The 13,672-nt window shown below is 37.1% G+C and overlaps 2 protein-coding genes across 2 annotated transcripts; both read left to right on the top strand.

Annotated features, from left to right (window-relative positions):
• The first annotated feature begins 668 nt into the window (after positions 1-668).
• Positions 669-3,643, top strand: LOC113300292 (FACT complex subunit SPT16-like). Its single transcript, XM_026549508.1, has 3 exons — positions 669-851; positions 1,300-2,721; positions 3,105-3,643. The coding sequence occupies exons 1-2, from the start codon at positions 796-798 to the stop codon at positions 1,940-1,942; spliced, it is 699 nt and encodes a 232-aa protein (XP_026405293.1). The 5' UTR covers positions 669-795; the 3' UTR covers positions 1,943-2,721; positions 3,105-3,643.
• A 949-nt stretch (positions 3,644-4,592) lies between these two features.
• LOC113296488 lies at positions 4,593-6,247 on the top strand. Its single transcript, XM_026544794.1, has 2 exons — positions 4,593-5,847; positions 5,943-6,247. The coding sequence occupies exons 1-2, from the start codon at positions 4,593-4,595 to the stop codon at positions 6,245-6,247; spliced, it is 1,560 nt and encodes a 519-aa protein (XP_026400579.1).
• The last annotated feature ends 7,425 nt before the right edge of the window (positions 6,248-13,672 follow it).

Genomic DNA, 13,672 nt, shown 5'->3' on the forward strand with positions numbered 1-13,672 from the left:
AGGTTTTGTGAATTGATTTTCTAGACGTAATTGTGTAGGTCTAGGTTCGTGGCTTATTTTTTCTGGACGTAATTATCTACGTCTGGATTTTTGAAGAAAATCTAACTCAAACGTTTTAGATTACGGTTGGAAATCCAAAAATCTAACCTAGACGTAAAATGGGTAATAAATACCCATGCAAAACATATTTACGGTTGGGTTACCCAGACGTAATTCAACTTTTGTCTTATTGGAAACCAGTTACGGTTTGGAGTTCTTCCAAACCCAGGCGTAAAATTGAGTTACGGTTGGAAACGAAGCCCAACCCAGACATAATTTGTCATGAAAGTCTAAAAATCTGAAAATTTTTACGTACTTAAGCAAGTTTTGAGCGAAATTGAACCCATGGGAGATAGTTTAGAGGTGTACGTGTTGATTTTCAACCATTAGTTCTTCACTTTGTTGATTTATTTCTTCAATTGGTGGAGATTCATCATCATTTTGTGTTAAACCCTCTCTACCATCTAACATAATTCATCTTTTTAATTTAATTATTATCTAATTAAATTAAAATTAGCTACATAAGGGTTGTTTGGTCATTACAAAATTATTTGAGATAAGAGGTTTTTGATATTACTTGTGGGTGACCCATTTTTATCTTATTGGGTGACGCCTCTCTAATGGAATGTGATCTGCTAAAAGCTGCGTCTGTATGAGCGTCGTCTCTGAGTCTTATTATTTTTCTCACTTGGCAGACTTCTTTTCTGAGATCTTCTTCTGTGAATCGAGTAAATTTCTTAAAACACGTTATTGGCCATGGAATCGAGACCAAAAATGGATTGGTTAGGAAACATCATTTCAGATGACGAAAGGTGATACACAAAACCTAACTGAATAATCATTAATCATGGCTTTGTTTTCAATAATCATGTCTCAATGTTTACAATTATTTTATCGGGTTTCTTCATTCTATCCAGATTCCATGTTTGTAATGCTTTACAATTGTTTTAGGTCTTCTTCATTCTAGGGTTTTCAATTTTTCAATAATCATGGCCATGTAATGTTTGATCTCAATTTCATGTCTCAATGTTTCAGATTCCATGTTCTTTTCATTCTAGGGTTTTGAATTGTTCAATAATCCATGGTTTCTGTTTCAATTTCATCTCTCAAAATGTTGTTTCATATTATATTATACTGTAATTGATTCTCATGATGATTATATGTTTGCTTCCCTCATAGTCTCATCTCTTTTTGATATGGGATGCTATTTACCTCTCTTTACCATTTGTTAATGTTAACTGTGTTTTTTCCCTTTAACAGTTCTCTTCCTGCAGAGGAGGAGAAGAAGGAGGAGGACGGCGATAGATATGAATTATTGGGAGAGAACTTTGAAACCTTCCGCAAGCGTTTGAAATTTTTGAATCGGTACCGTCCAGACCTCGTGTACCAGGAGATTTTCAGGTCTAAGAACCCTGACAAGTATACCAAGGAGTTGAGGAAGCAACATCAGGCTAAACTTTCACGCACATTACACAGACGTACTTATGAGAGGTTGGGTGTCAAAAAGCGATTATACGATGTTAATATGTACGAAGAACTCTCCCGAAAAGGAGCCGAAACCACTTCGGATTCGCTTGAACTATTAAAAGGAAAACTCCCCAGTGTACGGTTATCTAATTTGTCAATCTATCCAGCAGTGGTGACAGGAACCCGTAGAGAGATGATTGGCACCCTTGAAGCATATTTGAACGGTTTCCGTTTTTCACCTTTCCAGATAGATATCATGTACAGTAATGTAAAACATGCTTTCTTTCAAGATGGAGAAGAAAATAAAGCTGGAGATGAGACCATATCCCCGCTCTTTCACTTGCACTTGCACAACCCAATCAAGGTGGGGACCAAGATGGTTCCGTATGGTGCATACCTCGAGGGAAATGAAGAGATCTGCTCATTGTTCATGTAAGTTTGAGTATCTTAATCGAGTTATGGGCAACTTTCTCGCTGAAGTTGATTGTATTTGGAGACAGTTTCCTTACCTTTCATGGACAGAGGTCCATAGGGTGCATGGATTTAAGGGGGAACTTCCCCTGAAAGAACCCCGCGTGTATTTTGCCTGACTGGATATTGCGTAGTTGATCTCGTAAAAGCACCTTTCCTTATTGTCACACTAGAAGAGGTCGAGATTGCTAGTTTGGTGCTAGTTAAACCTGAGATGACGGTGTTTAACGTGACATTCGTGTTCAAGGACTTCGAGCTCGATGTGCTTCAGATATACTCAATTCCTGGAGTGAAACTCGATCGCATCAAACAGTTGCTTGATATCAGACATGTCAAGTACTACGAGAACGATAATCTAGATTGGAGTACTGCACAGTGGAAGTCCAAGTTGGAGACAATAAGACTTCACCCGAAGACGTTCATGGAGGAGGGAGGATGGGATAAGTTCAACTCAGAGGAGACTGCTGCTGTTTACTCCGACAGCTCAGCAGCGAGTATTGAGAATTACTCCTCAGGGCTGGATTACGACTCTGACGAGCAATCATCTCATAGAGATCAGAAGTTGGAGCCACCTGCAGAATTGAAAGAGCAGAATACTTACTACGCCAATGACACACCTGGTCAAGTGTCTAGTTCTGGCCGTAAGAAGAGAGAAAAGAATAAAATGCCTTCAACTCGGGTATACTTACTACGCAGACGTGGTGGTGTCGGGATTGTAAAGAGTAGAGTTTGATTGCGAAGTTGGTGAGTTAATATCTTTATCTTTCTTAATGTTTTATAAAATTGACACTTTCGCTAAGATTGTTTTTGTTTGTTGACTCGGAGAAAAACATTGATTTCAAGAATTTAAACTGTGTACGCTGTTTTAATTCGAACGAGAGGGATTTCTTAGAGAAAATGGTAGCTGTTAGGATATAAAGAATTTCTGACTTGCAGTATTTATTTAAGATTTGGCATGGCTTTTTATGACTAAATAGTAAATATCTAGTCCTGACTCGGTGTCCGATACTAGTTCTATGAAAACCAATTATCATTATCAAGTAAATTTGTCCTTCTCATATGTTATGCTTTTGTATGCATTCTTTTCAGACTATCCGGATTTGGTCTAATTCTTTTTGATTTTTCAGGTACAAAGGACTTTGAAGTCCTTCAATGGTGTTGGTGCTGAATCTGTAGCTGCAGGGTCCAAAGTCCTTCAGGCAGCGCCTTTTCCCTTTTGGTGTTCTCAGTCACAGCCATGTGATGTTCTTTTGGTTTCTGACTGTCAAGTTGGAGTTAAATTTATTACTAGGGTTTCTTTCTATATTGGAAGCATTCTCTTAGTCATCTTAACAGCTATGCTGATAAGATGGTTGCTTTTGCTAGGTAGGTTGCAGTCTGTATAATCATCCTACTCACCAGTGTCCTCTTTTTTTGTTGCTGATGTAAGGCTAGGCGATCTTAAAACGTATAGTATGAAACTTAGTCTGCTTAATTAATTTAAGTTTCTTTTATCAACAAAATAGGTTATATGTTCAGAGGGCACTTTTTATCACTTTTCTTGCAGCATTTAGAATGGTGACAGAGTTCTCCATCGACGCAGTGTACCCTTGTAGTAAGATTTTTGTCAAGGTATTCGTTAATAGCTAAATGGATATTGTTTTAGTAAAAAGCAACCTCATATGAAGCTAGTATACGTGTCTTCCGCTTCTACTTTGTTTTTCTTTTTGCTTCTATGTTATTTTTCAATGTAGCAACAAATGTGTCTGTTGTTTGAAAAGGATTTTTGTCTCTGATCGTAGTGTATTTGTTTTGGTTCACGTTTTGACCTACTAAAAGTTTTTTCAGGCCAAAACTTATGTTTTGTAATTAGTGATATTTGTCTGTATGGAAAATGTATTTTAAGGATGTTAGATGATGGAGTTATTTGGATACCTAAGAGCTAGCACTATGGTGCTAGCTATCCCTTCCCTATCCCTCAAATGTAGGGAAGGGATGACACTTGAAAGGCAGTCTTGCTAAGGTGCCCTCTCATCCCTTCCCTACATGAGACGCGTACTCAGTACCCGTATGAATAGTGTCATACGCGTATTCAGTACCCGTATAAATCAGTTCGTTGACTTGACCAAAAAACGAGTACTCAGTACGCGTTCCATAGGTTTAAGAACACAATACTTGGTTCAGTCGACTATTTCTTCTTCTTTTCTTCCTTTCATCCTCTCAAAACCCCTCTTACCCCCTTTCGATTTTCATGTTGATTCATTGCGATTCGATTGCTTAGATTAAAAGGGTTTGATGATTACTACAAGGTGAAACAAATCCATTCTTCAATTTCGAATTTCATCCAAAAAATCATCAAAAGGTGAGTGATCTAATGTTAGGGTTTCAAATTAATTTGATTTTGATTTTAATTTTGATGAAATTCTTGATATTAGGTTGGTTGGGTATGTAGTATGCAATTCAATAACGTTATTGAAACATTTATTTAGTGAAAAATCCATGATAATTTTTTGTGTGTCTTGATTTATGTTAAATGAAATGAATTAAACTACCATCTCAATGTAGACTTATATTTATGTATGGTATACACAAATTGATAGTGATATTTTTGTGTGTTAAGGTGCATAATAATTCTAATGCGTTCTTATGTGAGAGCTAAATATGGAATCTATTTGAATACCTCTAGTGATAGTGATGAAGAAGAGAAAGCTTCGCTAATGTTTACACAACTATATTTGGATGAACGATTACGTATTATTAGACAACCTATACCAAAGGAGGTACAAACACGTAGTGTAATAACGCGTGATCGGGTGTGGCATGATGCCAAAATGATGAATGATTATTTTACAGCTGGAATCGGTTATACATCTAGACAATTCAAACAACGTCTAGGCATGAGTGAAGACTTATTCGAGAAATTGTTAGGAAAATTGCTTGAAGTGGACCCGGAATGGCATCAATGTCCGGATGCAACCGATACTATGGGGCATTCTCCGCATATGAAATTAGTTGTGGTGATGAAATGTTTATGCAATAGTACGCCAGCTGATAGTGTTGATGATTACACTCGTATGGGTGCTTCCACAATATACAAGTATCTAAAAAGATTTTGCCACACCGTTTGCACGACTTTTGGAGCAAGATATTTGTGTGAACCCACTCCTGAAGATGTTCAGAGGTTGCTAGTTGAGAATGCCGACCGAGGTTTTCCTGGAATGCTTGGTAGTGTTGATTGTATGCAATGGCCATGGAAGAATTGTCCGGTAGCTTGGCAAGGAACTTACCGGGGTAAAGATAAAGAGAGTAGTTTGGTATTAGAGGCGGTGGCATCATATGATTTGTGGTTTTGGCATGCCTTTTTTGGAATGCCTGGATCAAACAACGATTTGAATGTGTTGGCACACTCACCCCTTTTTGATAACATGCTAAAGGGTGTATCACCTCCATGCAATTATGTCATCAACGGTCACCAATACAATATGGGTTACTTCTTAGCCGATGGTATCTATCCAAAGTTGAATACAATTGTACATGCTTTTTCTCAGACATTGGACAGTCCCTACTTTGTTAAGTTTAACAAGTATCAAATGGATAAAAGAAAGGATGTTGAGCGTGCTTTTGGAGTGCTTCAGGGTAAATTCAGAATTGTCGGATCTCTCTGTAAGTATTGGCACCAATCTGACTTGAATCTAATTATGAAATGTTGTCTTATTTTACACAACATCATTATCGAGCATGAGCGTCGGAATAGGGATTTGGGCAGGGTTGTTCCTGTTCCACTTCCGGAACCTACTGTTAATGGTCGTGTATTTATGTCATCTCTGAAAAACCTAGAACTGCATCTACAACTAAGAAATGATCTTGTCAAGCACATTGCTGCGCGTCCTGGTAAAGGAGGCGTGGTAGGGGACTTGTCTAGTTTGGAGGGTTCAGATATGGAATCGTGGCACTTGCATCGTCATAAGGAGATTATGGTGATACAGACTTAGACGAAGAAGTAGTCCCAGGTCAAACCAAGGATGGAGCATTTGATTATTATGGGGATTATAATGATCAAGTTCCAGATGACTTTGAACATGCTGTTGAACATGTCTATGGAGACGGTCATGTGGGAGACGAATATGGACATGATGGAGATGAAGATGATGATTCTGGCGATGATGAGGATTATGACGATGATGAGGACGATGAGAATTCGGAGGACGATGATGATGAGGATTCTGACGGTGACGATGAGGCTGCGTACGATGATGTGGGTATGTATGATGAGGATGATGTTGAGGCATAAAAAGTATTTCAATGTTGTTGTGTTTTAAGATTTCAAATGTTACATGCATATGTAATACCAGACTTTAATTTTTTATTGGGCTTCAGTTATGTATGCAAATGATTAAGGTTTATATTTGATGGCATATGGTTTAAATTATTTAAAAGTCTTCGTACAGTATATGGATATGTAGGATCAGAATCTCGCAACGATAATGTCTCAGCGAAATTATTAACAACACAACAGCGTCGCAGAATAATTTCAGAAATGATACGATAAACGACGTCAGCTAGAATCACGAGAAAGATGTGATAGTCCTGCGAAAATTAGAGAGCTTGCGAGATTAACATTTGTAAGGCTGCGAGAATGTCGCAGACCATATCCTAAAATAAAGGACATATTAGTTGTCATCCACTATGTATTTCCCTATAAATAGTCGTTCAAGTTGTAAAGAAGGAAAGGAAGATCTTTTTGAGTAAGAAACAAGTAAATAGGAGAGAGAAATTCTAGAGTAGAGGTCATTATTGATTCCTTTATCTTTTCTTGTAAGAACATTCAAAGATTGATCAATAACATTAAGAGTGTAAATCTAAAAATGAGTTGAAGAACAATGAAATCATATGAGGGGTGTAATGTAGGATTTCCTGCAACTACATAATGGCGCTAGAAACAGGGAGGTATTGAAGATTATTCTAGAAAAAATTGAAGATTAATATTGAGATTTGTGAAGATTTAGAGTGATTGATTAAGAATTTTACATAATTTCCTGCAATTTGTTAACATTGAAGAAATGGCTAGAAGAAGAAATACGTCCGAACAACCGACTACTGTTAGAAGAAGCAAGAGAATTGCTGGGAGAGAAAGAAGTGAAATGGGAGAATCTACTATAATGAGAAGTAATATAGAAAATCAAATTCAACCACCAATTCAACAAACACTATTACAAGGGAGGAATACAGATTATGATAGGGTGAGTATACACACTTGGCAATCAAATTCGGCAGAAGAAGAGCAACAAACCAGAAACCATAGACAGGTAGAGAGAAATCAAGAAGCAGATGAAGGAATAATTCATGGAGATGAGGAAATTGGAGCGTTAGAAACGTTGAGACGAAGACTACATGAAGAAAGAAGAGCTGAGGCAGAACAACGTGCAAATCTAACAAGGGAAAATCACGAATTGAGGATGAAAAATATGAGACTACAGAGTAGAAGATCGAGAAGTATTAAAAAATCATATTCAAGATCGACTAGAAGAGAAATGAGGCGAAACTCACCCACAATCAATGCTGGAAACAATATTCAAGAAGAAATATCAAATCCTAATGAAGAATACCACGAAAATAGAGAAAGAGGTGATGATCGTTACGTTCCACAAAATGAAACTTTTGATGATGGGCAAAATGGTAGAAATCAAGGGAACGGACAACGTCAGGGACGAAATGACCAAGATGAAGAAGGAAATCGAGAGGAAGGAAGAAGAATTTTACATGAAAGAGAAACTCAAAGAAATCAGTAGACGATTGAAGAATAAATTGAAAGACATTATGCTGAACGAGCACATTTAATTTGCGAACGTGAAAGATTGAGAGAGGAAATGGAAGAACAAGAGCTTCAGGATACAATTCTCCAGAACAATCACGACAACCGATAAAAAAGGCATACACAAAACCGGAATAACGGTAATCTCAATGATGAGTATGATAGAGTACAGAGGATAGCTGAAAGACGACGAATGGAATTGATAAGAAATGAACAAAATCATGGAGGGGAAAATGAAAGACATCATCATATGTGAATTCAAGATAGAGATGAGGAAGAGAATCGCAGAAGAAGACGAGATGAGGGTAAGGAAGAAGAAATGCAAAATTTAGCGAGAGAAGAAATACATGAACGCAGTAGAAGAGAGGCGGAATTAAAAAGACCAATGGATCAAAATTCAGGTGTAAATAAACAAATCTTGAAAGAATTAGAAGAAATGAGAGGAATGCTAAATAATAGAGGAGAAGTAGGCAGAAGACAATTGGATGAAGCAATAGAAGAAGCTGCGAAAACTCTGTTTACAAGGGAAGTACAATTAGGAGGAATACCACCGAAATGCAATTTTCCCGCATTAACCAGCATTTTTGATGGAACAACTTGTGCAATTCAACACATTAAAGCCTATGTGAGGTGAATGTTGTAATGGGAAAATCATGATGCCGTATTGTGCAAATATTTCGCATCCAGCTGAACAGGAGAGGCGTTAAAATGGTTTGAAGGTCTACCAAAGAATAAAATAACATCCTTCAATCATTTGCAGAATACATTCCTAGGGGTGTATATAAGTAATAATTCTTCGCGACCTGGTATAAAAGATGTGTTTGGATTAAAATAGAGGATTGGTGAAAGTTTGAAACACCTGACTAAAAGAAGGAGAACTATGTGTAGCGAAATGGCTGGACGTGTAGATGAGAGATATCTTATATTATCATTTATCAACGCTATGTTTGCAACAAACCTATTGTATGTCCAAATTTTCAGAGTCAAGAATACGATCACAATGACTGAATTGCGAGAACTTCAAGAAGAATACATTGCTCTAGAGGAAAGGAAAAATGAAATGGAATCATATCCAGTTGCGAATACCAACTCACAAACAGCGAATGCAAGCTTATTACCCAAGCTAATAAACACAGTAGCGAATACTTCGCAAGTACAACAAGAGAAGGTGACGAGTAACAATCAACAGAAACTGGTGGCTATGGGAAGCCGAGATCAAGAGTAGTATGAAAGAGAAAGAAATTTCTACAATCCTGGTGGAAATAACAAGATTCAAAGACTCGATCAACCACAAGAAACTTATGGAGGACAAAGACAAAACTATAATAGAGGACAAGGAGGTCACAAGGTAGTATCGGAAGAAATCAAGATGCCACCTCTAAATACAAGTATGGAGAAAATATGGGAAGCTATAATTTTAATGGAGAATATACCAACACCATGGAACATGGGAATAGAACCACCTCCAAACCACAGAAGTCATGAGTTTTGTTCTTATCATCATTTTCATAGACATACAACAAATGATTGCAGAAATGTAAAAATAATTATTCTAAGAATGATAGACCAAGGAAAACTAAACCACTTTTTGGTAGGGCACCCACAATCTCAACCATTGCCACCACCACCAGAGCATCACAAAGTAAACACGATGAAAAAGAAGGAAACATTTTTCATAGAAGTTGGTGCAAAAGAAAAGAATCTATTCTGTCACTCTATCGTACATTCATATAAGACAATCGAAGATTTTCATGACAATGTTTTAAGTAGAGTGTTCGCAAGAGATAACGATGGAAGAGAAATTAGGAATATTGCGAAAATCTCGCCACTAGAGAAATGGCAGAAACAGATCATTTCTTTTACCGCAGAAGAAATTCCCGAAGGTGAAGAAGTGCATGATAATCCATTGGTAGTAAAATTAGAAATTAATCCAAAACCTAAAGAAGATGAGGATGATGAAGCTGAAGATTCCTGGGAAATTAACAGAATTCTAGTCGATACTGGAAGTTTTGTGAATATTTTATTTTATCATACTTATAAAACTATGGAGGAAGAGATGATGATCTTATACCATCAACGTATAAGATATATGGTTTTAATAGTATTGCTAACAAACCTAAAGGAGAGGTTACTATGCGAATTCCATTGAAGGGAATATCTTCTGTAATCTTATTCTGTGTCGTTGATGTAGAATCACCCTATAATGCATTAATTGGTCGACCTTGGCTACATGGGATTTTAGGTGTAGCTTCAACTTTCCACCAGTGCATCAAATTCCCTCACCCCAGCGGTGTAGGAATCATAAAGGGAGATTGGGTCGAAGGAAAGAGGTGTTACGAAACTGAGATAGAATCTTGCAAAGGAAGAGCAAACAAGAAGGAAAACTGGCGACACAAAATCAAAGATACACAGAGAAGTGAGAGGTTGATGGTGGATGCAATCGAAAGAAAAGAAGAAGAGATGTTGCAAAAATAATGCTAGCTCAGAATAAAAATGATGAGCATACCACAACCAAGGAAGCAGTAGCAGAAAATAATAAAGAAGCAGAGGATGGCAAAGGTAATAAAATTAAGAAATGTATGAATGATTAAGTTGTTGCGACACTCTCGCAATAAGTAAAATTCTCAAAAATACATTTTATTGAATGACAAAATTGAGATTGCGAAATCCAAATACAATATGATGATGTGCGATATTCTCGCAGAGATAATGAATTTTACAGAAGACAATCAGATAAAAATTACAAAAGAGAAAGGGGCAAAAACTTTATGGCGTACACCCTAGTTCGCGAATGCAATTTCGCAAGAGGAAAATGTAAGACCTAAAGTACGTCATATAAGGGGGTACCTGTTGCATGGCTCAGGGAAAGGCTACACCTCCACCGGAACCTGAGTCATGGAGATTTGGGGTCAATAAAGCCCATCCGGGAGAGGCAACTTGGATCTCAGCTTAAGCATGTGACTTAGGTTGGGCGACTAAGGTAATAAGGACTCTCCAGAGTGCAGATCTGATCAAGGCGTCGAGGTACACGGTTGAGTCAAGAGTGCCAGGGACGTTTGAAGTGTACTTTGCCATTCTTGACAAATCTTTACTTATACTGCACTCGGCCTGAATAAAACCCCACTTAGGGTGCAGTCTCGTAACCATAAGCCCTATAGGTAAAATGGATAAGAGGCTGCGAGAACAACTGGTTGTTGTTAAGACTGGATGGTAGGAGCTAACCTTGTATGGTAGAAGTACGCCTCCTTAAAGGGGAAACCAGGGGGTAGATAAGGGCGGCACCCTCCATTAGGGAGCTGATAAGTGTCTTAAGACGCAAATTTCATGAGGTTTTTTATTTGCAAGGGTATTAAGGCTTGTCATATTTGTGCAACAATCCTGAAGAGGAAATAATAAAAAATAAAAAGATAAGACGAGATCAATGGGTTTTCGCATGAAAGTGCGAAGACGTCCTGCGATTTCGTCGCAAGACGACAATGTCATGGGGCTTTATTTTCGCAAGAATATTTAGTCCAGGCATATTGTCGCAACATTCCTGAAGAGGACACAATACAAAAGAAAAGGTTAAGGCAAGATCAATGGGTTTTTGCATGAAAGTGCAAGGACGTCCTGCGATTTTGTCGCAATGACAAGATGTGGCATAATAAGACCTTTAATTAGGAAGGCAAAATAAGACCACACAGGAATGAGATTTTGAAAAGAATCAAAATTCACTTCGCATAAGATTGCGAAGTTATACATAATTAACTGCGAAATTGAGGCATAAAATAAGAAAAATTTATAAAATCTATCATTTGGATACAAATAACAGAGGTAAGTATGGTAATGAATGAAATTAGAAAATGTTATTTGTCTCCATATGATAGATTTACACGAAGATTCAAAAATTAATGATTATATTGATTAACTGTGTTGCAAGGAAGAATTGTTTTAATGAATGCAGGTCAAAATGAAAGAAACACAAATATACAGAAAGAAGGAATAAATGTACAAGCATTACAGAGAATCAAAGAAAGAAAAAAAGACTACTTCTTAGTTGATCCTTCATTATCTTCATCAGACTTGTTCCCTTCTTCGTCTGCGTCAGAATTTTCATCACTATCAGAACCTTCATCACCATCAGATTCTTCATCATCAGCTTCGCTATCAGAAATAATCAGACTGGGAGTATTCTGTGGGATCTCTTCCAAGAGACAAGGATAATTAGAATGAGGGATATTATGATCGTCACAAACCATTTGGATAGTTTGATTGCGAAAATGCATAACATCATTCTTAAAATTTGCAACAGTGATCTTGATTTGATTCTTTAATCTAGAATACTTGTCGTTGCGAGAAGAAAGATTCTTTGCGAGTTCCTTCTTTTCATCTTCGAGTTCCTCAATCTTTTCACGATATCTACTTTCAGAATCTGCGAGCAAAACACAATCAATTATTAACTTGATGAAAATTCATAAGAAGCAAAAGATTAGTAAAGAAGAGCAGTTAGTAACCTTCTCTGTCATAAATCATATCTCTAATCAAGGCTGTATGCTCAACTTGGAGACTAACATTTACACCTAAATCTTTTCTGGCATCATCTAAGATTTTCGCAGCCCAAACAAATTCATCCTCATTACTTATAAGAAGACGAGAACGAATTTGGTTTTCCCTTTCGCAGAGCTCGATGTTCTTGCGGCTAGCTTCATCTCGTTCAAGTTGAACTTCAAGAAGAGTCTCTTGGAATTTCGCCAAAGCTTTAGCACCTTGATCAGAGATGCGATACTTATCATCTATGAGACCAATGTAGTTAATATCGGATATCGGTTCATCTCGGCCGGGACCGATACACTGGTACGATTTTATATCGGGGATATTATCATTGAAATATCGGTTCTAGATTTAGAGACTATAATTTTATATTAAACATTTCTCCACACATTTTCGGATAAGATATAATAGATAACATCAATTTTATCAAAAAAACAAAAGAGTAACTTTAGTAGACTTGCTTCGAGAGCTACATGCACCTCTACTACCATCCGGAAGACTTTCTTCGCCAAAATTACCCTTAAACTTATAGAAAACGACCAATACCGTTTCATATCAGGAAATATAGGAAAATTTCGTATCGACCGATACGGCCGATATTTGACCGAAACGGCCGATATTCGACCGATACGGCCGATATTACCGGACGAATATCGTATCCCCGATATCCTTTTTATCGTATCGTTTTGGGCCGATATCCGAAATATCCCCGATATATCGGCCGATACGGCCGATATTGACTACATTGTATGAGACCGCTAATTTTGGTTCTTAACTCATTGGTTTTCTCTTTAGAATCAAGAAAGAGACGCTTAAATCGGTTGGCTAAGCCTAAACTAGATCTATAGTCAATTTCTAAGAGGCGAAATTTAGATCTAAGCTCATTCAGAGAAAGAGATGAAATTCTATCATTTGAAAAACTATTTAAGGAATTATTAAGACGCTCAAGAAGGGTATCATTATCCAAGGCATTAGGAAATGAACGAAGAAGGGTAGCTTCATCAGAAAGACCATAAATGTCTGCAAAAAAGATCATTGAAATAAGATAAAACAACAGGATGAATGAATGAAGGGAAAAGAAAAAAGTAACATACCGTAAAGCTGATTATTAGCTTGCTGAAGACTAGAGATTTTGTTCTTATACGAAGAAGAATCAATTTCTAGTTGTCTATTTTTCTCGCGAAGACCTTCAACTTCAGCTTCCAATTCTTCATTCTTTGTGAGAAATTGAAGATTCTTCTTTTCAAGATTTTCGCGTCTCCTCTCTAGATCTAAGGCAACATCGAAAGAAGCTTTTCCAGCCTACGAGAAAATATAAAGAATATTAATATAGAAAGATATTTTGAGTTATGACAATGAAGAAGTAAAAAGATG

This window comes from Papaver somniferum, chromosome 7 (assembly GCF_003573695.1).
Source record: "Papaver somniferum cultivar HN1 chromosome 7, ASM357369v1, whole genome shotgun sequence".
Classification (NCBI taxonomy): domain Eukaryota; kingdom Viridiplantae; phylum Streptophyta; class Magnoliopsida; order Ranunculales; family Papaveraceae; genus Papaver; species Papaver somniferum.

Excerpts from the sequence above, each read along its gene's own strand:
- LOC113300292 (XM_026549508.1), top strand. The coding sequence starts at position 796 with ATGGAATCGAGACCAAAAATGGATTGGTTAGGAAACATCATTTCAGAT. Across the intron at positions 852-1,299 it reads ATCATTTCAGATGACGAAAG|TTCTCTTCCTGCAGAGGAGG; the intron begins GTGATACACAAA and ends TCCCTTTAACAG.
- LOC113296488 (XM_026544794.1), top strand. The coding sequence starts at position 4,593 with ATGCGTTCTTATGTGAGAGCTAAATATGGAATCTATTTGAATACCTCT. Across the intron at positions 5,848-5,942 it reads GCACATTGCTGCGCGTCCTG|ACTTAGACGAAGAAGTAGTC; the intron begins GTAAAGGAGGCG and ends ATGGTGATACAG.